General features: G+C 37.2%; 1 protein-coding gene across 2 annotated transcripts in view; it reads right to left on the reverse strand.

Moving 5' to 3' along the window:
* Positions 1–25,572, reverse strand: part of LOC134533144 (peroxidase-like) — a 110,302-nt gene that overhangs the window by 11,860 nt on the left and 72,870 nt on the right. The window contains exons 1-6 of one of the 2 annotated variants that reach the window (XM_063370453.1): positions 7,458–8,013; positions 4,983–5,132; positions 3,397–3,679; positions 2,669–2,892; positions 1,886–2,059; positions 163–359 (exon numbers count right to left, since the gene is read on the reverse strand). In XM_063370453.1, the coding sequence (XP_063226523.1) occupies positions 163–359; positions 1,886–2,059; positions 2,669–2,892; positions 3,397–3,679; positions 4,983–5,132; positions 7,458–7,572 (1,143 nt within the window). In that variant the 5' untranslated portion in view covers positions 7,573–8,013. Of the gene's footprint in view, positions 1–162; positions 360–1,885; positions 2,060–2,668; positions 2,893–3,396; positions 3,680–4,982; positions 5,133–7,457; positions 8,014–25,572 lie in introns of those variants that run through there. The other variant, XM_063370454.1, reaches the window with a different exon arrangement.

Raw genomic sequence — 25,572 nt, forward strand, 5'->3', positions numbered from 1 at the left:
GACAATCTGTAAGAAGACAACGCCGACCCTTTAATCGATCGGAAATCAGTATCGGACCAGCTCTAGTTTCTAACGATCAACTTTAACAATATAGTTTTAACCACGACGTTTCCTTAAAGCAAACAAAGAAGCCGTGCGGTCCGAGAGGGGACAGTCAGTCACCTGCTCGACGGGGCCGAAGCTGCAGTCCGAGCGGAAGGCGCTCACGGAGCGGACGTAGTTCATGCACTGCACCCGGAACTGCGAGTAGAAGGGATCACTGCTGGCGATGCTGATGGGGTAGCAGGACGGGTGAACGTACCGCGGGGGCAGGTGGCTCCCGTCTTGCCGGCAGCACATTATAGAGTCCCCAGTCGTCACTGCCAACACACACACACATTTATACAGTCGCTTCGTTGCAAGGCGGCGGGAGACTTACGGAGACTTGTATTTTACCCATAAAAAACCAAAACTTGAATTTAAAAACTTGTTTTAGCGAAGCGTTAAAAAAAGTTTCGAGTCCAGTCAAGTCGAGCCAAGTTCAGTATTTCTACCGTAAAGTCCAGTTCAGACTTCATTATTTTTTTAATACAGTTCAAGCTCAAATAGTTGCAGTTTTTTGTAGGTGTAGAGTATTATGAATTATGCTATAGTACTAAGGATCAAAATAAATAATGAATGTAGAAACTTAATAGTACAAATTATATTTTGGTGAATAATAAATTTTACTGGCATCTAGGGTCACTACTATGTTTTTCTGCCTTATTCACGAATATTGTAAATATTTTGGTAATTTTGCAGAAGAGTGCCTTCAAAAAAATAAGTGGAATAGTGACTAAATTTAAATGTAGGTTCCGTTAGGTCATCTTTAACCTAAAATTTTTTTTTTCAACACCGTCCAATGGATTTGTTCAAAAAAGGTGCTTAAACTATAAAATTACTGAAACAAAAAGCATAAATACAAGAGGGGGAAAAGCTTACCTTCAGATTATTTTTCACTTTTCTTTTCTCATTTCCTGATTAACATTTTCCCCCACTTAAAAAATTACTATACTAAGGGCATTTTTAAATATTACGTCACACATTTTAAGAAAGCGACATTAACTAAATGCATAATTGAGTCTTTCAAAAAAGAACAAAGCTATCCGACATTTTGAATTGATAAAAATATTTAAGATACAGTACAAGGCTTAAGCTTGTACCGAACATTGATACTACCGAATAACGCGTAGTAGAACAAAAAACATGGGAGACATTGAAATACTTTCTTCTCTTCTAAGTTTATTTGCTGCGTTAATAAACCTATGGCATACTACTGGCCTTCTATTCCCAAATGCATAATTTATGAAGTTTTATGATATAATTATATAAAATTTCTAGGTATTATAATTATGTAAAATACACCATACTTTAAAACAACTGCCCAATTGCACAAAAGAAGACATAAAAAGTAATAACATAAATATAAAATGTCACTGAAAAAATTATTGATACAGTAATAAGTGATTAATTCATTATACATATCAAATATGTAAAAAGTCTCGTCCAGTCGAGAACAATAAACTCAACTCGACAGCCAAATCCAGCTGAACAACTTGCTCGACTCTGCTCCCAGTTTTCAAGTCTCTGGCCATATCTACTAATATTGCATTTGATAGAAAAATACTTACACAAAATTCTGTGAAAATTTTTCTTCAATATTTGTCAGTACCGGTGTTTGTGCATAAATAAAATTTATTGCCGTATCTTTTCGAAATACTTACATTACTAACAAAACAAATAAATATATCAAGATCGAACTATGCAAAAGGATTTTAAAATCATAAATTTGATTCTTTTGGGCACAGTAACGCAACAGTCCCAGCGGACACCGCTGTGCGAGGAGGAGGGGAGGGGGGACACTCACCCATCTTGCTGGCTGGCGTGAAGACCAGGTCGTGCTCCACGAACTGTGCCCACTGCACGACGGCCAGCGTCCGTGAGCCATCCAAGTCGTTCCCTTCCTTGGTGACCAGCGTGCTGACCTTGCGTGCAGACGGCAGAGCTCTGCCGTGCACCGGTCGCCTGGGTTCCTGGATGCCTGCGCAACACACACACACACCGATCTCCATACCAACAGATTCGTGTTAAACCCAACTTCGGCATCTCTCGAGCGTCATTAGAGACAGCATCACAGTGACACAGGAAAGAAATAAATCATGGCCTTTACTAAGAAACCTGCCAGGTTCGCCCGAGTAATTTTGAACCATGAACACTTGAGGAATTCAAACCCAGGTTTTATGGAATGCGAGTCCAGTCTTTCACCATTTGCACCACTTCATGCTGCTGTCCCTCCTTATTACACGCCTCAGTGTAATACGAGAAAGGACCAACTAGTTACACTATCCAAATGTGGTTCCTCTTTTAAGGAAATGTTAAAATACTTTATAGATATGTTCTTTATGCAAGAACTGTAATATTAGGTACAAATGATAGAAACTACAGTAAGGCGATTAGTTTTCTCGAGGTAATCTCGTCGCCCAAACCCATTTATTCCGTAAATGCTTTATTCTACGTCAACGTCATTGAGACTAGGCTCCAATACATTAATTTGAACATGAATTTACTTTTTCATGTTTTTTCTTTTATGATATGAGGTATTTCCACACACGTTATCAGAAGCTGGTGAAATAGAGTGGAGGGAACGTACCATCGCCGTAGTGAGGGAAGATGAGCCGCTGGTAGCCGGTGAGGGCCTTGCCCCACGACTGCTGCGAGGGGTTGTTGCACGAGCCGTCCACGGTGCGGTACTTGGAAGGGCGCTCGCACGCCCCAAACGGCCCGTGGTGCGCCGCGCACTTCTCCCCCAGCCGGGTGCCGTTCAGCTTCATGGACGCCACCAGGGCACCACACTTGTCGTCGTCGTGCCCGAACCTGAGGCAACACACCACACGATGCGTCAAGTTCCTTTCCGTTTGGGCTCCTTCCATATTCCAGCAGGTCGGAAACTATTAATTTGTGGGTATGTTTAAGAGTGAATTTTTGCAAGTAAATAAACACATGCCCTTCTGTCAGTTATGTTTTCAAATTTTCCAAATTAAAAAATTACTATTTTAAGTCAATTACAATCATCTATCATTTTTTTATATTGTACATTAAGCTAGACAACAATCACCCAGTAAGAAAAGGTATAGAGGATTAGTTCCTGCCATTAATTCATGTCATACTAAAGCATAGGAACATCTTGTTTAAAGTCAAAATTCGTGAAGTGGTATAATTTAATTATTACGACAGGTGTAACTGACTGCATGAAGTGACTAGTATTATCCTGAGATTACAGATTGGATCATATTATAAACATCATACTATATAGCAAGGTATAAAAGCTTATGAAGATACTATGCTCCATCATGTCGGGGGATGGTGCAGTTAAGTCACCTCTGGCAGGTGTTCTGGGCGAGGAACAAAGAGGCCTTGGTGACGACGAGCGAGTCCTTGCCCTGCTGGACGGCCTTGATGTGCGGGTAGGAGTCGATGAGCTGGCCGTGGGCTGGGGTGCCCGCGTGCACGCGGATGTCCGTGCTGGCCAGGTTGTCCTCGAGGCGCGACATGCGCGCCACCACGCCCTCCGCGAAGCTCACCGAGCCCAGCAGCACGTCCTCGTCTATCTCCTGCAGCTCCGCCGGGACCCCGCCCACGTCCCGCCGGGCCCTCTGGACCGCTACGGGCACACACGACGCATCTCGCTCGGTCCTCATCATCCCCGCTTGTTCCACAGAGCAGGACCGTACACACACGGAAACAACATCAGCCGACACAACTGACCAAGTATGTGCATTTGATTACTCTCACTCCAACACACGGATGATTTCCTTAAAATTATAAGCTTAAATAATTGTATTTTGATGCAAAACACAATTTCATTACGAGTCAAATACTTTCAAACACCAAATGGACTTAAATTAGTACAAACAAAATGATAAAATATTTTATACCCTCGACACCGCCCCAACTGCATCTGCCATACACACGTCCAAGAATTTTATTGGCCCATTAGCAATTCAATGTTAGAGCCGCAATTTTACAGTTCACACACAATCTTACACAAATAACTGTGGGTGAGTATGAGATTAAATACGCCACATAATAAAAAGCAAATAAAAATGTTTGATGAGAAAAGCTGGCGCTGTTTTCACCTCTGAACAAAAAGGGTGTGGATCTATGCATGCATTGAAACTTGACGATATCAAAATTATAGCTAAGAAACTTAAACCATCTTCATGGTAATTATTCTGCATCATTTGTCCAAGTTTTGATCTTGATGACATGATCCTGTATACATTGATGCTAAGGTGCATGATGTTTGCTGTTTTGAATGTAGTAGGTACATGAAAAGATTCTGGCCAAACTAAAACTTAAATGTAACCATATAAATTTACGTCAGGTATTGTGGAAATTTTTCTATCACATTAAACTTATTATTTAATTAAACTTGTTGTATCACAAGTTTTTGTAATGTCCATGATCTTCTGAAGTACTAAATTAAAAAAGCAAGCATCATGAAACACAGTATCAATGTGTATAGCATTCTGCCATTAAGATCGAGATATGAACTTGAATATATGTCTGGGACATATACCTTTACCCTTTTAACATTATATATCACCCATTTGTGTCATTATTAGCAAACTGCAACAATGCAGTCCTAATGATTTGCTTTAAGTGGCAGATTCCCAGGCAGAATAATAAACCTGCAATGGAATGTTTGCTCATATCAACTATCATGAAAAAAAATTGTATATTCATTCTATAGTTTCAACTTTTCAGTAATTTTAAATACACCAGTACAATAATTTGTTGAGGTCTGATAATTGATAGCGAGAATTTAGATTCCTAACACACGTAAAATATTTTCAAAAAACTGGATTCTTGGCTTTCTAATGACAAGACCTTAGCCAACCCTTAAATAGTGTTGCCATATTAAAAATATGCCTAAATTGTCTAATCTGACCAGAAGAAATTACCTTCAATGTCGCCAATAATGTTGTGGAGGGCCAACGGGACCCTCAGCGCTTCAACATCGACCTTGGACAGTCCAGATTCAACCCCGAACTGCAAGGCCAGTAGCATGAACAGTGCCACCACCACTGACGCACACACCATCTTCATTCCTCCTGAAACATTGCAACAGCTTTATGAGAACGGGCATGCAAGCATACTTCACCAAGACATTTCCAGAAAAACATTTTATCATAGAATGTGTATAATGGTCTGAAAACTTTATAAAGGCAAACCTGTGAAAAAATTGAGTAGTCCCAGGGCATAATAGGATCTTAACAGCTATGTTTAAAACTAAGATTTTGTTAAAGTAAGAATTGGTGAAAGCACAGGGCCACTGAGTGAAACTAGGCACCCAGTGACAAATAATTGTGTTGGGCACCCTCCCGTTACTTTCTTGTAAATTTAAACTTTTCAAACCCCTCAATTTTAAAAAAAACTTAAGGTCTGTAAATGTTAAAGTGATCATAACTGTTAACTTGATCTGCATGTATTACATAACTTTTTAAAAAATTATATTGGTATTGGTAAGAAATTGACTTGTAATTTTCATTTTATCAGGGTAAACACAAGAGTTAAAAAAAATATACCTATAGGATGCATAAACTCAACTGGGCTTCCATGGTCTTGTGTGTACCTGGAATATTGCCCCCTACGCCCTTTTTGAAGACCCTGGTGATAGGTTCCGTAAAACAGACTGAATAGAAACAGTCTGCTAAAATTATCTTTTTGGTTAAAATGTTTATAGGCTATTTCATAGTTATTTACAAATAGTTTTTAAAGTAGGCCTACCGTAACTTGATTATTTTGTTAAAGATTGTTTAAGTCGACCATTTCTTTTCACCCCTGTTTCTATTAACCTTATTTACATTCATAGCCTTCTCTCATTTACTAGTGTTTCAATACATATAAAATACATATATATGTAAAAGTATTTCTGCCAAAAATGTTAATTTTTTAAAAATTTTAAAAGATTACAGATTACATAAACCAAAGGCTGGCCAATGTTTAGCTAAGTTTAAATAGTAACAAAATTAACTTGAAAGAATTTTCAACATGATACTGTCTATTGAAAATTCATCGAGATATAGTTCCTTGCCTTACCTACTTAATTCCAATAAATCTGCCTCAAATTATTTTCATCTTATAACTGCAGCCCATTTTGATTTTGTCATATTTAAAAACTCAATGTGAAAGAATATGCTGTCTACCCGACCCAAAGATACATTCCTCTCAACATCAAAATGGAACATATTGCTGTAGAGCCCTTCTTTTTATGAAACCAATGTCACTTCCATCCACCCTACAAAAAGCCACGTCTAAATAAAGTGGAGATTCCAGGCTGCCATCGTAAAAACACAACCTGCAAGTATATTTGCAGCATTCAGCAAACACAGTACCTATATTACTGGAATAACAAAGAAATGTTTTATTGCAGCTACACATTACGAGGTAATTTCTTACAAGTGCAGCCAATCAGTTACAATAAATATTCTGAACGAAAAAAGTATTTGTGAGTTCTGTAAAACAGCAGTGCGGTACTTCAAATAATTTTCCAGTAGTTTACAGTTTGAACGGTTGGTTTGGTTAGGTTATCTACATTTCAAATACTGTAACTAGTACGGGTGGTTGGTTATGGTTATGATAGTATATAGCAACATTTAAAATATGTAAAACTGTGTGAACAGTTGGTTAGGTTAGTGACAATAATACAAAATGCCCTTTCAAGGAAAAATTTAAACAATAGCAAAAAATTTACATTTCTGAAAAACCTTTTCAGAAGTTCTTTTTTACTCAATACCATACCTTAAAAAAAATTTCAATTTTAGCATTTTTAAAATAGACAAATTTGATGATTATTTCCATATAATACTTATAATCTAAATTGTGAAATTATGTTATGAAACAATAATTTTCATCCCATGCACACAGAATGAACTTAAAGTGTTGAATTTCGTTTGACTTCACAAGAATATCTGATCACAATAACAATAATGTTCCTTTTATTCAGACCGACTGATGACCATAATGTTCCGAAATGGAATGTGACTCGCATACAAAATATGCCAGCAACAATGAAAATTGTGTATGACAACAATGAAAAGCATGTATGCCAGCAATGTAAACCATGCGTACCATCAATGAAATGCATAAAATCAAAGAAATATAATAAAACCAAACACTGCATAAATATTAACAATAATGAAGCACTAAAAGTAGGTTAGGTTATATGTGCAGAAATTCAAATACATAAAGATACAATAACGTTCCTGAAAGAAAAAAAAAAGGGGAAAAAATTAATAATTGCTAAATTAGTTTTTGTGATTCCAAATGTTTTCTCATTTTTTTTAACTTTCATGACAGCTACACTACGGTGAGAAAAAATGCATTAAAACAACGGTTAAGTCAACTTAGTACCGTTTGACATTTTTACGGCTTACCTGGAATGTGTTGCAAAGGGCTCTTTATTGTTAACGATTTTAGTTCTAAGGTCTTGAGTGCAGAGTCGCTATTGGTACGTTGCCCCAATAGATTCACCGTACTGGAACTTTTCATTGCGTAAAATAATTTCTGTTAAATCTTTGGTACAAGGAACTATGCGAAACACGTAACAATACCCGTTGGAAACTTCTGTTAAGAACTTATCTTAACCACGATGACTATAATAAAATACCTATTAATAAATACAAACAAATACCGATGTATATGTAAAGTGCAAGGTTCAGATTCAGCCAGCAAATGAAAGTGCGATCAAATTAACCTTTCAATTACAACTTTCGTCGCGTGAGAAATTGCCCTAGCTTTCACCGGCACGAAAATTATTTGCACACACTTTTTGTAACTAGAACATGCTCTTAGAGCGGTATGCATTGGCTGCTGCAGTTTAGATGCGCTTCCTATCTAGGTAGCTGTTTCACTGCAGACTAAAGCGACACACCCCAATAACACTCGTATATATCAACCGCACTGCTGCGCAGTTGTGACGTTATGTTACTTGGGTTGGGCTGTGCCTCTCCTCTTCTAACCTCCTCTCCCCCTATCTTCAAACGAACAGCTACTCATTCCGGTTACCCCCACCCGTAGCAGGCGCTTTCTTTCCTCTACCCCTTCCCCTTCTCAAACATTTGAACACTCACTGGAAGCTTTTCTCAGGGATGTCAAAATTCATTTGTACAATTTTGAAGAATTCCCTAGTACTATTTTCCCCTTTTTATATACGTCCGCCATGAGCTTCAGCAGAATTCCATTTCGAAGGAATTTTATAACTTTTCCCACTGTTTACTTTCGTATTCTTTCTTTTTGTTGGTGGAAATGCCAGATTTTTTTTTTTTTTTTTTTTTTTTTTTTTTTTTTTTTTTTTTTTTTTTTAGGCTTTCTGCCCTTGACGTCCGAAAAACAAAATTATCTTAGGTCTAGTGACTTAGCTTACGCACGCGATGGTCACGATAAAAAAAATGTTAATACCATAAATATGCTGCCATTTTTTTTCAATATGCTCGCTGCATGTCGACATTTAGATTATCTCAAGTAACTTCTAATATTTGACAGTAATCAAAAGTATACCACTGTTATCCATTTTCCACCTGTCCCTTGCGAAGCAACACACTTTTTTTTTTTTTTTTTTAAGAACACTGACAAGTAAATGAAGTTATTTACAAATACTGTTCACAGAAAAACAGTGACAGGATACGTAGGCAAGTTATACGAAAAGAAAAGTTATTTGAAAGGCTGATGTGTAGAAGTGTTTAATTACACCGACAGTTCGGCGGTACGACAGAGTCACATCAAACGAGTCGGAAATGCCTGGACACCCCTGGCAGACAACCCACCAATCGGCGCTCAGTACTTTTCCATCACACCAGCTCCTCATGAGCCTCTTCCCCCACCGTGACACCGTCACACGTACAGTGCCACCATTATCACACGAAAATCAACCTGACGAGATAAAGTGGAATACTTACTTTGATAAGACGAAGCTTTATCAACAATTTAATGTTGAGCAAGGAGAAGAGAATGTTATTTATTTACAAGAAGTCATGAAGAGACTAACAGAATCCTACTTTAAACAATACGTTATAATGTACAATACTAATTCTAACGATCTAATTTAGGTTTGTAACGTATTATAACATGATATAACTACGGTGTTTACTGTGATAACTGTGCCTCGCTGCATATGTTATTCCTGTTCGAATTAGTTGAGGGGTTTGTTCACTAACTTAAGTAAATAAATAAAATAAAATAGGCAGCTGATGCTAATCGGTAGTAATATATAAATTCGCTACAGGCGCTAAACAACTATCACGGTGCCGTACAAGGCAAATACAAACAACATTAAAATTGAAAAACCCAGAAAGAACTAACAGTTGGCACTCCGGTCGAGCGACAGTCGTGCCAACTTAACTTTCTTGTAGTACGGGTACGCTCCGGAGCGATCACTCGGTGTTCACGTGATCGGAGCGTGGTCTCCCCTCCCTGTGACCAGAAACACCGCCCACATTTCCCCTATCCCTTACCGACCCCCTCGTGACTCAAACTACAGCTCAACTGAATTACACAGGCATGCCGTACATATTGCGGTGCGTTTATCTGAATACTTCTACGGACTGAATTCGACCGACAAACTTCAGCTGCAGGTTCATCACAAGAAAATAAGTTAAAAACATACCTACGACTTATGGTCTAAAATGCTTTCCAAGTTGGGGCTAAACAACAGATTTATTACAAATAATAGAGCAAATATTTTCGAATGAACACTAAGCGTGTGGATGTTTCACTAAAAACCAACAATTAGTAAACTAAAATTCAGATAAAATCATAGTTTGGATTTTGACATTTCAAGATGTCAGTAATACGTTAAAATAACTATAAATTGTTTAGTGTTTGTTTTTTTATTGCGTATGCAGTTTATATCATAGTTTTATAATTCACATTTTCGAAATTAAATATAATTTTTCGTAATAGTGTAGTTTTAGCATCACAAACACATTCACCTGCTTACTTTGATTTTTTACGTTTAAGAAAAATTGGATATATTACACAGAGCAATTGCTCCCGGAAACAATGTTCCTCAAAGTTTTTACATATTTTCAAAATCAAATATATTTGGTTAATTATACAACTTTTCATCACAAACACATCAAATTCCTTTCTTTATTTTTTTATGTTAAAATACAAATGAATACGCAATAAGGATCAATTATCTTTTTTCTTAAAAATTTCGGACTCCGTATATATTGGTATTCCATATTACCCAAATACACTCCCATCATCCATTTCTCCTACAATTATAAGCAGGCTCCACCACTGTAGACACTCCTGCCTGCAGAAAAATGGAGGGAACAGGTTGAGTATATTGATAGAACATTGATTTTTCAAGCTGCGTTATACCACAAAAAATATATATATATGTATATAAAAATTGAAAATGTTTGTATTTTAAACTAAGAATTGTATGGTTTCATTGTAGTTTTATTTGGTGAATAATTTTACTTAAATCTAATTCTATTCTCTCATAATTACAGGATTGACACACCACCCTAAATATTTGTCTCGTCGCCTTTTATTTTAAGTTGCATCAAATTGCTTCAGATGTCTCTCAAAAGACATCACCACAAAACATGTGAGAATCGAGTGAAGATCTTACAAGACATAATTTCTCATTTTATTCACTTACAAACCAATGTCAATGTCCAAATAATGAGAGAAGAAATAATTAATTGTTTAAGAATCCCGCAAAGTAGTTGAGTATACTTCAGAGATGCCCGAATTTGTAATACTAAACGTGAGGATCTTTTTTGGCGAGCCAACTACGCCAACAAGAGACATTATTATGATGAGACAACCGCGCACATGGTAACAGCGGGTTGTGAGTTGGAGCTTGTTTTTTTGAGGGGGGGTGGTGTTGAGAAGGGGGAGAGGGGTAAATGAGGCGCGAAAAGAAGCTAAATGTTTGGCCTCCCGAATGCCGGCTTGCGATTGGTCAGTCCAAGACACGCCTTCGGATCGACCTTGCAATGCCCGCTAAACATCCTTCGGCGAAAACGCAAACAAACACTTCGATTCACACCACTCGTACTAACTCTCCGTTCACGACCTACGAGCTCTTCATACGTTACCGGGATCATGCAAATTAAAATAAACTGACTTTTGCTAAAACCTTCGCAAACAGAAGGTAGGCCTACTTCCGCATTAGCGCCCACTCTGTACGGGAATACCCAAGGTCGGCTATTCATCTAGACTTCACTTTAAAACATATCTTCTACATTCATTACCATAGATTAAGTGATTTCCAATTACTTGTTTGCGTGTTGGGGATACGAGTCAACGCTTTTCCCGAAATACTTCAATTTTAGCTGAAATATCGATATCCATTAAAACAAGTATTTATTATTATTTGCATATAGGTATCCCAAACTGATGAAATTTCTACAGAATCAATTGATGGTAAATTAGCAGTCAAGTTACCATTTTAACTTTTGGGGTCTAACAGTGCTTCGATGCAAAATCCCCCTCGGACTCTAATCAATAGGAGGGGCCAATATCCACCCCCACCCCACTCCCAATTACCAGCAGAAGGCGACCCAAAAAGTCGCCAAGGGAATTCGTGATAACTCGAGAATCGATTTACTTATTGAGTACGTGTTATAAAATTTGGATCCTTTGGCGCGCAGACAAATTTTCTTAATCTATAATGTTTTTTTTAAGAATGCTCATAACATTTCCAGTAACGCCCTTGTGGCAACATTTGTCATGCCAAAAGTAAAACCTTAAAAAGGAGTAACTCAGGGCCACGTTTAAGCTCCGCATCTCAAATAGCGCCTAAACGGCAGCTTGGGACGTTTTCCGACGTCAAAAATACCCCTTCCGATAACGCTTTCTCCTCCGACGGGGGCAGTTGGAAGTAAGGATAGGTAGATGTGCTCAAAGCCTGGACGCACCCACCGATCAAGCCATTTTGTTTTGACAGCACCTTAAAATTAACCTTTTTATGCCGAAAACTTCCGTTACAGATTAATGAATTGATAGGACGAACGATACTTCAGATGTTTCGCTATATAAGCATTAGCATTTTTCTTTCTGTGGTTAATGTTTGCAGCAGATATATATTCTAAATTTTATCTTCTATTTGGGGGGGGGGGGGAAATAAAAAAAATTAAAATACTCATAACTTAAATGTCTGCCTGACATATAGCCTAAAAGTCACTCACTATAGGTTCATTTTCTGTGTTCCCGCGGCTGGAATAGCGCATTAAACTTTTGTTGTATATTCTCGTTTTCGAAACATGTCCCTTTAGGTGTGAACTACATATTATTGCCGCTAATTTCTGTTATTAATCTTGTAAAATATGCACATAAAAATTTTATGAAATAAAATTAAGCGAATTAATGATATTATATTATTAAAATTAATAGATTTTGTTGATTCGTTTATATAATTTCACACATAAAACGGTTGGTGATTTTTATTTATAAAAAAAATGGTTGTCTGTAAAGTCGGTTTACGGACGATAGTTTAACGTTACAACGTCATAACAAAACATTGATGAGATGATTGCATAGTTTTATGAATAAAATTGAATCATTTTAATTGAATTATCACTATTTTATATGGATACAAAGGAGTGATATGAAATCTACAATTTAATTGATAAATTTACTTTTATTTGCACTCATTAATTCAAATATGTTTATTACTTTAACGAAGAGATTATTTTAACTATAACTTTTATACATGTTTGCTATTTAACTTCTTCCAATCTGTGTTATTCTGTTAAGGATAGGACGATGATAGGAAAAGTATGAAACAAATGAGAGTGTTTCAAGTTTAATGTGCCTCGAAAAAGTCAAATCGATGGTTGTTCCAATCGAGTGGAAGAGAGATAGATGCTGCGCAAGCGTACAATGAGCGTAACGGGACAAAGCGTAACGGGACAAAGTGTGTAACGGGACAACGTGTGTAACGGGACAATGTGCGTAACGTGGCAATGAGTCATCCTTTTTCGTGCGTGCAGCTGGCGTTCATCGATTTATTAGACGTTGTCACGTCAAAAACTGGCGGAATCGTATAAATGAACCTTGAACTTTGCAAAGACGAATCGATATTTGTGGAAGTAATTCATGAAGAGAAGTTTCAGTCAGTATTCGCGTGGATGCTCGGTGCGACAAGGGTGTGTGGGTGCGGCGGTGGTTCCAGCCTCCGCACGTCTTCGCGGTTCGGGAGGTCGCGACGGCCGCGGGCTGAATTGAAGAGGCGACAGTCAACTGGACCCTCGCGTCCGGCGACGGACGAAGGCTAACTCGCGACCCTGACACGGGCGGCGGGACAATCGCTCTCACACACTGTGACGAGCGCTGATTCGAGATTCGTCACCTCTCGGAGTGAACCATGAACTTACGCCGCCCCCTTCCCCCCCCCCCCTCCCCCGACGCCCCGGGAGACCTAAGATGCACATCAAGTTCTGCCATTCCCGATTACACCCGAACAATTCCACCTTCGGCCAACTTAGGAATTTGTTTTATTTTTGCGCAGGAAAAATGAATTCAAATATTAAAAGTGCTCGGTTAGGTTAGTTACATTAAAACACTTTAAAACACTATGGACGGTTAGTCAGGTTAGTATAACTACATTAAAATAAACAGAGAAATATAAATATATATAAATAAATCCGAGGTTGGCCGAAGGTGAATTGTTCGGGTGTAATCGGGAATGGCAGAACTTTATGTGCATCTTAGGCTCCCCCCCCCCCCCCAACCACCACCCCTCCCAACACACGATCATTCCAGCTCCCAGTTCGGACTGCTCAACCCGAACTGACAGTTACTGAACTGAGGCCCCTCTGCACACACGACATCAGTCCAAATGCTCAGTTTAGACATCCGATCAGTATTTTTGTTCCTGTTGCTGTTGGGTGTATCGTTCCATCGTAGAATAAGGAAGAAACTTCGGGTGTTGCAATTGCAGTTGGAATACAAAGTAACCAAAGAGTATTAAAAAAAAATCCTGTTTCGGCACAGCCTACAGGCGTAGATATATTTCAAAGAACCTCTTTCTTCGGGAAATATTTTGGAAACTTCTATAAACTTCTGGAACATTTAAAGAACTTAAATGTAAAATAACATCCTTGTTTTCTCAATTTATGGTTGTAAATTCAATTAGAACGGATTTACAGATATTACGATTTTTTTTTAAATTCTACCCTTGTGAATTCCAATCCCTTGCAGCAATGGTTAGTCTTATTAAAAATTGTCTCGGTTAAAAGTTTTAAATAAAAATTATAAGATATACAAACAATTTGAACGGATTCAATGGGTTGCCTTCGAAGGGAGATGATTATGTTTGTCCTCCAACCCTTGTTTTTTCCACCCTTTAGGTACAGTTATGGTTGGTGTATCAAAATTTTATCGAGACAAAAATTGTTGGTATTACCTCTACGAGTTATAAAACGTTCAAACATATGTGCCCCTTTTGGTGGAATATTGCCCATTAACGAACTAGACCGAGATTTTCCAAACCTATATTTTATGCACCAGTTTGGAAGTGATTTACGAAAACAGTTATCGTGTCCATAAAAATGTGCAATGTTTGTGTGTGTGTGTGTGTTTGTGTATATATATAACTTTTGTGTTGACGGTGGTTTTGGGGTCTATGGACCATGAAACGAAAAACTATATAAAAATTTTATAAAAACTGTATAACAATTTTATAAAAAACTATATAAAAATTTTCCAGAAGTTGCACTATGGTAACTGTTACAGTATAGTGTAGTATTTTGTCTAAATCTACCTAAAGTATGTCTGCCACGACACTCAGCTGATGGGCTGATTGTTCGGACTGACAGTGTGGAATGGCTAGACGCTGTTCGCACACACAGAAGTTCGGACTGATCGCGTGCTGCGGCCTTTAAGGAGTTAGGGCGTGGTTGTCTGACGTAGATACTGAAGTGAGTTTGCGTTTGGGTGACAAGGCCACTCAGAAGACTTAAACAAAGAGTGATTACAATCTTCGTATAATGGCTAGAAAGGAATAAACTGGTCACAATCGTAGAAATGTGTTGCGCTTATCGTTTTAAAAAAAAGGTGGAATTAAAAGCAGACTGAAATTACGTTTAACACATAAAGTTAAAATTTATATAGTGTAATTTTGCGCGATCTAATAATATTTGACATTGTTTTTCGTAGCCGCAGATTACGGAAATTCACAAAGTTGTGGATTTTGGTTAATTAATCATAGTTGTTTCTTTAGTTCTTCCTGATTTCCTGTCTACTTCGCTTATTTTACCCGAGTTTTAAATTTAATCAACTTACTTCTAAATATATGTGCTACCAGCTTATTTACCCTAAAATATACATACTATATATTCATCGATTGACTTAAAGGTAATAAAGTTTTTTCGTTAAAAGTATTTTATTTTTTATAAATTGGTCGAGGAAAATTTATTCATAATTTTGAGAAGTTATTTATAAAGGATTTAAATACAAATTAATATTTTGATATCCAAACTAAATGAAGCACAATGCTTAAGTTTGTAATTTAAAATACTGAAATACTTGGCGTAATGAAAAACTAACTTTAATACATGCAAATAATTAATTGAAATAAAATAATAAAATGATTGCAGTGATATTATAATTGACGATTGGTTAAGTATAAATTAAATCAAATTAAAAAAAGTACTCAGTATTCAATTTAATACACACACGTGTATGAAATCAATTATTTAGTCTTATAAATTATTCATATAAATATTCCTTTATAATGAAAATCAATCATTATGCTGAATGTTTATTATAATTTATTAATTTTAATTATTTATTAAATACTGTAATAATTTATCAAGGAAATTAATTATACATACGGGAACACAACATTACTTATGTAAATACACTTAAACAAGTTTATAAACACCAATACTTAAAATAAATAAATGTTTAAATATATATGCCAGTACTCGATATCAATCATAAAGTATATTATTTAAAAGCACTTATATAATTATTATATTTCATCCTGTCAACTGTGTTGCATGCATTTTTTCATAACGCACCTAAAGAAGTATAACGAAAACTCAATTATATAAATATACTTTAAAAACACACTTGAAAAAAGTTTATAAACATAATTTATGTCACCAATATTCACAAGAATTAAATGTTTTTAATTATATGGACCAGAATTTAATATCAATCACTAAAGTATAAGATTTAAAAAGCACATATAAAAATTTTATTTACATATAGCCTTTATTTTCATCCTGTGAAAATGTTGTTGAATGGTGCGCACGCATCGTAACAATTCAATCCCATATTTTTTTTTTTCAGGACGCGCTTAAAGAAGTATAACTTAAAACTGTTTTTTTTTTTTTCCATTATATACGTACCAAACATGTGAACAGCAATCAATGCTTGCTGGTTTTTAATAAATCGACATGTTTGAAAGAAATATGTTCAGTACAAATTTAATATTCAATTGAAAAAAAATACTGGGTGAGAACCCATTTCAGAGCTTTCAGTAAAAAAAAAAAAAAAAAAAAAGTTATGACAACCACCACTAGAGTTCTGGCGAAAACCTTCGCCTGCTAAATTGGGTCATTCACTAACGCAGGCCGCGATAAGACACGACACCGGGGCAAAGTGTATCACGTTATGATCTGCTAACATGTGCAAATATGCTCAGGTGTCTGCCGGAGGTGGCTGTCAGTGGCGAACGTAAAAAAAATGGGGGGGGGGGGGGCGAAGTGAGGGGGATTATTTCCCCTGAAGTTATGAAAAAAATATATACGTATGTGAGATCTCGGTGAAGGCAGTGTGTTAATTTGAATGACGCAAGGTGAGCTGTTACTAACCTGGACCAACAAACCACAAAGGCCGTGATGCGTTTTGGGAAGTGTAATGCCACTGTATGAACCCCCCTTTTGTTTCTTAAGTTTTCTTGAATACAAAAATTCCTATTTTATTATATTTGCTAAATTCCCTCCAGAAATAATTTTCTGTGTCCGCCACTGGTGGCTATCACCTCAAAGTGATTATGGCTTCGGATACAAGAAGGGGTAATGCCAGTCTCTTCGATTATGAGGTCATTAGTGACGGGATAAGACTATAAGACTACAGGGAAAAGGCCTATATTGAGGATTCATTCTGGCGTTGTCTTGCTGAAGTGATTTCGGAAAAAACATAGAAAACCTAAGTCAGATGAAGGCTGGGATACGAACCCGGTCCCCTCATATACACCCCCCCTTTTTTTTACGATACAAATCCGAAGTTTTACCGGAACGCCATCTCGCTCGGCATTCCTTCTTGGAGAAATCCCTCAGAGATCCGCCAGGGGAGAATTAGCCCCATACAATGTAGCATAATCCACGCCCATATTTTCCATTCTCGTGAGATCTCACTTATATTATTTATAAGGCTGTTTTTATCGTCACACGCAAGCGTTTCAGCAAGATAAAAACTCGGCGGAATTTTCCTGCAGATTAGTTTATTTGTCAAGATATAAATCCTTAATCGCAGATTACAACTTTACTGTTCCCGTGTATTAATCAACTTGCAAAAGGAGGGCTTAGCACGTTATTTGTTAACTCGAATGTAGAAAAACACACATAGTATATAAATGTTGAAAACAGAAATATTCTGAACTAGCGCACACAGTTTCACAACTCAACGAATAGACAGCGATTGACTAGAATTCGTGACTAGGCACATGCATAAGAGCTGTTCAGCCCAAATTAATTATTTGGTTCTTCCACGAAACTGAAAACAGATCATAGAGCTACATACACATTATGATCTCATTTGGTGGCAACTCTGTGAATAGGCAGCCACAGAGTGCTTCAGAAGTATCTTGTTCGAACACTGTGTGTAATTCAAGTAACTGAACACTTTGCGGAACCAGTTATTTATCAATTAGCTACTAATTTATTTGTCAGTATTCTGCTAGTTTTTATACACCTGTTTATATTGACTGGGTCACACACGTCTGGGTTGCGAGTAGCACTCCCTTTGTTGCGGGGTGATATATTGCAGAAGTTGCAAAACTGAAGATGATGTGAAGTTTTGCTTTGTCAACAAAGCAATTACTTTTCCCCCATGTTTAATCTTATCTGTAGTGAACTACTAAGATAGGCCTATCTTCGTGTGGTTGTTATTGCGTTATAACGAGCCTTTTGTGATAGCCGGGAATTAAAAATAAAAAAAAACTTAATATGAAGATTTTTACACCCAAAGTATAAATATTTCCTCTTCGGAGGAAGTTTGACAACGCTCTTCGGTAAGAAATTCTTTTCCGCGTTTGCTCGAATGATTTTAGGAAGCCGACAGGAATCAGAATCACAGTACGGGTATTCGAACCCGATTTCGGAATGGGAGGAGTCTAGTATTCTACTCCTATAGAGCATCTCATCCTTAGATTGCAGCGTGCATTTAAATGAGCATTTACTATCTCGTTCCAATGCACGATTCCTACCACTAGCGCTGTCTTGTTTCGGTGTGCTGTGTTGCTAGACGCACGCCATAGAGCACTTACTTTTCAGACATAACTTTTTAATATAGTGAAAATTTGTTTAGTGTATCCCGGGGGGGGGGGGGGTGGATGTGTTTGTAAGGTAAATTTGCAATGAGAACTGTGAAAAGAATTTTTTTTGTGTATTTCATCAAGAGTATCATCTAATAATTTCTATTAATTTTTTTATAAGGAGATGTAATTGAAAGACGCCATCATAGTTTCAGCCAGTTTTGTTAACATTTTTTATATAATAAAATTTTAAGATATTGGCTTTTTTAAGCATTGCACACACTTTCATGGAATTATTTGTTATCAATGATGGCAATGTTGAAAAATATTTTCTTCTCTGAAATAATATTATTATTGGTGTTTAGCATTTAATTTTTTTTTCTGTCAGAATGACAACAATTATATTGATACTGACAGTATACACTATTATATGGTATAATTAAATATATATATAAATACTTATTATGATTAACGATGGTACACAAGAATACAACTTTCTATTTTAGCGACCCAGGTAGTATCCATCTGGTAAATTGTGTTCGCCATTTACCCTGTGCTGCAATCTAAGCGTGAAACAAAACTATAGGCGGTCTCGCTCGGCGTCGCGAACTGCCAATTGAAATCTCGAAGTTGCTGTTTTTTTTTGGTACAAAAAAAAAGATGAAGCAAACGTTCGTTTAAGTTCGGTGTTACATAAGTATGGCACGTTGCTTATGAACTGTTCTGAACGACTCACAATGGGGTACTTCCGTTCTTACGGCCGATGGAAAGGCCGCATGTTTAAAGTCTCGGTCTCACTCATCATGTTAATTTTTTTTTTTATTTTCCCGTTATCAATGTATTATTTAGAACCTCTTTCACAATACCTTCATTTCATAGTTCTATCAAATACTTTAAATAGATTTTCACTCAGTGAAATATAATGGGCGTAGGACTAATTATTATAATTTGCGCGACCTTTATGCAACCATTATATTACATTTTAGTGAATATCTGTTGAACATATTAGAGACATGAAAACTGACGTAAAAGGTGTATCGCGTTGAAAATGAAAGAAATCAACATAGCATCCGAGCCTTAAGATGGGAAAGAATGTTACAAGCAATCAATTTCATGGCACTTCTGGTCTCTTAGTGGTAATTTCAATGACGTCTTGAATTTATTCGCAAAACAGGAGTTAAAAAATGAAGAAGATTCGACCGCCATGATTGAACCTACTGATTCACAACCACGCTTCAGTAAGGTCGTGCGCTTAGGATATAAATGAATATATTTCATTTCTGTCACGGAAACATGGTGCTACAGCCAATGTGTATAGACCGGAAAATTTCGCGACAGGCTAGAATCCAAAAACGTTTGCCTTTTTACCGCATCAGTGATTGGGCAACAGTTTATCTGAATGACACTCGGCCAATGAAAAACCTTTAACAAAAGAAGTATCGAATCACTATCGTCTCAGTTAACAGGCATCACGAGTCAGTAGCCAATGAGCACATGTCATTTTCCCGCATGCTTAGAGGTTGATGGAGTATATCCTACAGGTCATTGAAATCGCGAATTTTCCCGGTCTCTACCAATGAGAGAAGAATATGGTGGCATTTTAGCGTGATTCGAGAACTGTTTATATTTAATTACCATCCGGTGGCAAGAAATTATCGAGTTATTACAGTGCTCGGGTATTCTTGCTTTATAAATAAATAATCTATCTAGGTGTAACGATAAATGTACATAAAACGACTTTAATATAATTTATGTTCTTCAAATATTTATTACTAAAAATATTGCCATATTTATAATTACCTAATTACTAGTTAACATTTTTGAATATTGTGTACGTTGTACCATCTTCACGCCACGATGTTACTATAATTTGACTTTAAATAAAATCAAGAATGGATAGTTAATCACTAAAAATGATTAATACGAAAAAAGTTTTTAATTGTAGGTATTTATATGATACATTTTTTTAAGTAACATAAATTTAGATTTTGCTCAAGCAATGAAGATGACGTAATTAACTCCCTAATGAGTTAATACGCGGCTTTAACTTGAACTGTCCGTCTGGTTTTTGGGCTGGCGAGTTCAGGACAACCGAACTATTCCCACATGAGTGTTAGGCCTTTGGTTGTTACAAAAAAAGGTTTGCTCGGGAAAAGTCAACACGCGAAATTAAGTAGAAAATGTAACTTTATTTTAAAAACAATGCACCATTATTTAGTTAAGTGTACCATTGTTTTGAACGTTCCGTACCGTGATGGAACACTGACATTTTAACATTCCTGAATTCTCTCCCTCCTCTCATACAACCAACTGTTTCTCTAATCAGCTGTTCGCTGTGGCCCGAAATTCTGACACACAGAACCTTTTCTTCCGGAATAGACGTAGCCTTCTCTGTAAATGACGCTCACTAGCTCAGAGGTAAGGAAATTATTAAATGGCTGGAATGAACGATCCTGCTGAATGAAGGGGGAAAAAATTACAAAATCCCGAATGAATGTAAAGACATCGGTCTAACATTTCATTGTATAGTCGCCAGGAAGTTCCTACTTCTAGCTGGTGGGCCACTGGTGCCGGGTTACATAACCAATTGAATTTAGGATTATTCCCTTGTGAAAATAATTTCTTACTCGGTTTATCACAGGGTACTGTTCCTTTCTCATCCCCAACGCGGAAAGCATTTGGAAATAAAGCATGATCACCTTGCCACAGCATCCTAAGGTTCCTTTGCAGTTTCCCTTATCATCGGGACTCATCATTATCATCAAAAAGACGTACACATTAAAAGTTAACGACGAGTGTTCTTCAGATTTGGTTCACTGGATGTGATTCATCTCGTAAGTATCGATAATTTAATAATCAATTATTAACATCATTCGATTCGCGCATCACTAAAGGGAAACATAAAAACATCGGCCGCACACGAATGATCCCTATCTCGATAAACAAGTCCGTGCGATTTCAGACGAATGTGCTTAAGCCGACGGTAAAATGTTGGTTAAAATCGATCAGACTAAATACCAAAAAAAAAATGTTAGAAGCCTAGAGTGTAGAACGCGTTAGGGTTTCTGCGCACCATGCTAATATATACTTCAATGTATCGGCAAATTAATGTTTTTTTTTAATACAGGTGGTAGTGAGTTCTGAACCCAATTATGAAACATTAAGTAATTTCCCAGGTTTGTATAACTTTGTTGATGTTGGATGTTTGCAGAGATATTTTCTGGCAGAATGAATTTACAGACTGAGTTGTGTAATGGTTGTGCTGGCTTGAAAAAAAAATCCGTTTCCCGCCTTTTTATTGTTTGTCCTACATACTTGATTCTAATTGGTCCAGCTAATGTGTCACTTGTTTGTAGGATCGGTAAATGTTAACCATAAAAAAATTCGCTTAGCCGGCACTCTACCTGTACGGTTACATTAGGCTATTCCATGTACCGTAAAAGCATTCGTCCCTGAAATAATTCGGGCGTGTGCAGCCAATTAATTGCCTACTTGGGCACACACCCGGTGGGCAGAGCTTCAGGAAAAACACTCAAGATATCCAAGTGGGGTCTGTTTAAGAAAAACATTTAAGAATTTGCTGAGGATCGAAAACTAGTTTTGATTCCGGATTAAGTTTTTAAACTGTATATTAAGAAAGTTAAAATGACTAAAAGGCAAAAAAACCGGTACAGACTCAAGAAATCACTTAAGGGACTTGAAAAACACCTTTATCTTCATTTCTATGCCATATAATGTTACGGTCACCGTTAAAATTTTACACTTGTCCTATGCACGACGAGAAGACTGCGCGCCAGTTCAAGCCTTGCGCATAGAGGCGATGCCGCGTTAGAAGCACCAGCGAGCGTCGCGCTTATCGTCCCGCCTCACTGACACAGATACACCCCTGACCAGACGGGCCCTTTAAGCTACATCTAGTAATTTCCCGCAGGAACTTGAAGTATGTAGATATTTAGTCATTTCTTTCTGGAAGACCACGTAGTCCTATAAGTAGAGACTGGAAAAATTCGCGCTTTCCATGACCTCTAGGATGGACTCCACAATCCCCTACACACTCGGGCAAATGCCACCTGCTCATTGGCTATTGACTCGTGATACTTGTCAACTGGGACGCTTGCGATTCGATACTTATTTGGTTGAAGGTTTTCCACTGGCTCAAAGTCCTTCAGATAAACTGTGAGCCAATCACAGAAGCAATGTAAAGGTACAGTTGTTTGGATTCTGGCATATCGTGAAATGAAACCGCGAATTTTTTCCTGTCTCTACCTGTAAGTCAGATGTTTTACAATTGTGCATGACGTATTGTGATTGCAGCACTGCTCCCGCCCCTCACCACGTGTCGGGGTCGCGGCGACGCAGCGCCTCCGCGCGGGGCTGACGGGCTCCATCGTCGACGTCGACAACCGCTGACGTACCGGGGCGCCCCTCTTCCGTCGACTGTCCCCGGCCGCTTTTTGTGTGCCGCCCCTGTTATCGCGACCCGTCCCCGCATGCGGGCTGCAGTTTGCCCAGTCACTTAGCCCCGCCCACCAGGGGGGAGGGGGTCTCTCCGCCAACCACCACACCGCGTCAACACGCCCGCGACGTCGCGGCGACACGGCAGTAAGTCAACGCACCAGAAGACACTGAACCTTGGGCTCTTGATTTCCTCGACGGCCTCAGAGCACGTAACAAAGCTTCCACAGATTTGAATTTACCGTGCGTCGTAAAGCACTTTAGATTACAGGTTATCATTCACAAATCTCAATGAATTAAGTGGATGGCCACTTATTTTGGGCAAAAAAAAAGGTGAGAAAATAAAAAAATACAGCCGTTCGGGATTGAAGTCAAGACCTCCAGAAATCACTTTGTATTTCCGATTTTCAATGCAGTTAAGTGACTAATATTTCATAACCAGTTCGTTAAAATATGTACTGTTTCCAAATAAGATCATTGAACGAAAGCAATACTCAGCTGAGTACCATTTGTAAAAATACAAATGCAAATAATTACATAAGCTGAATTAAAACCCTCAGTTCGTCTGAGTGGTCGCTTTTTTAGATCACGTGCCTACGATCAAGTCTACCTGGGTTAAATTTCCGGTAGGAGGTATAGTTTTATTTAGATTAATTGACGATAAAAATTTTTTCCAGTGATGAGTTTTGAGCCATGTCCCTTGAGGTTACCAAGCGTACGTTTTACCGCTGAAATAGTAAGCTCTTGGGAAACTAGGAGAAAATGTATAATCCAGTTTTCTTAGTTATTTTAAAGGTTGTGATTACTTTTTACTATTACTATTTTAGTTTTACCAAATATATTACAGGGTAGTTTCGCCAACATAAGACTTTCGTTTGGCACACCAATACAGTTTGAATGAACAATAATGTTTATGAGAGTGACTATATATGGCTTTTTATGTTGCTACAAGTGAGTTCGCCATCTTTGTGACATTTCCGTTCATCGACTTCCGTTCCATTCAAGAAATTACTTCTACAAAACGCCGTGTACTGAGAGATAAAATGTTCACACATCAAAAAGACTTTCTTGGAAAGGGCTACATACGAATGGTCCATTCAAAACTGTAACCAACATGTTTACGTGCTCTTACTTCAAGCTAGGCTTGTAATATAATTTACAACGATGCTCTTAAAAAATTAAATAAAAACCTTTCTCGATATATAAAACAAAATCATTAGCAACTAAACATAGCTATATAATAAATAATGGGTAACACATGACATTATATAAGAAAAATAATTCAAATATCACTCCCTTAAAGCGCACAAATAGTTCAGATAACACCTTAACAGTAACACATAGATTCTAGGCGTCAAAGAAGACGAGGCACAACATCGAAAAGAAAACTGAGAGAAATAAAAATTTTTAATAGACTCCAAACATGGCGATTGTCGTACGCGTTGCATTTCAGCGCCAAGAGGTGCACAGTACGTGGGTGTAGCGCCTGAATATAGGCAATGTTTTATGCAGGTGTGTATCTCGTTTTCCCGCCGTATCTCTGGTGCTAGAGAGGCCAGGCGACAAAGAGAGTGCAATCAGAACAGTCCCACTCAACGACAACCCACGTGGTGAGTTGACCAAAGACCACGTGTCGTGGATAGTCGTGGGCATAGTAGTTCACCACCGGGAACGCTCAATTCAGTTCGCAGATTATGAACAAGTTCGCTCTTTCATTCTGATAGTTATATAGTTTTAAACATTTTTAAGTACCACTTTAAATTTAAAATGTTATTAGGAAAATAACTACATAAATTAATATTTTTGTTGAAACAAATAAAACTATTAAGTGGTTAAGTAAAATTAACTACATATAATACTTATTTTTATTTTAACTACTCAAAACAATCATTCAAAAATCAACTCAAAAATTATTTATTCATTTTTCAGACATAAGTATCTTATACTTAAAATATTGACGTTATTTTTTATGTATATATATACTTCAGTTAAATTATATGAAAAAAATGGGACATTATATAGTTGGCGAGTAAAATTAATTTGCCTATATAAGAAAATCAAGAAAAAACCAAATTATATATTTTTGAATATTGCTTATTCTTATTCTTTAATTAAAAATAGGTAACACAAAAGCAATTTTTTATTTATGGCATGTAAAATTACCTATAGAAGTAAGAACAAACAAACAAATATATATATATATATATATATATATATATATATATAGGAATTTAACTTCTGTCATGCCGCACTAATCAACTATTATTAGATTACAGTTAATAATTCAAGAACATGTGTAAAAACCACAATGTTAGTATACCTTCAAGGTTATGTTTTAATTTGTTGTAAACAGTCTAAATTAAACTGTTATAATATTTCATTGAAACTGGAACATTCTTGCATAGACACTCTATAACCATCATTCGGAAACAGCAGTTGTGTTTCCCCTAAGCAACAATATGCGAGGCACAAGTGTGCATACTGACACGCATTTAGCGTCCAGGGCTGCTGGGGAACAACGGCTTCACACTTGCCAGTAATTTGGCGACTGCAACATGCGCGCACTACTGTGGTACGGAGGCAGGCTGCGA

This window comes from Bacillus rossius, chromosome 6, assembly GCF_032445375.1.
Source record: "Bacillus rossius redtenbacheri isolate Brsri chromosome 6, Brsri_v3, whole genome shotgun sequence".
Taxonomy (NCBI): domain Eukaryota; kingdom Metazoa; phylum Arthropoda; class Insecta; order Phasmatodea; family Bacillidae; genus Bacillus; species Bacillus rossius.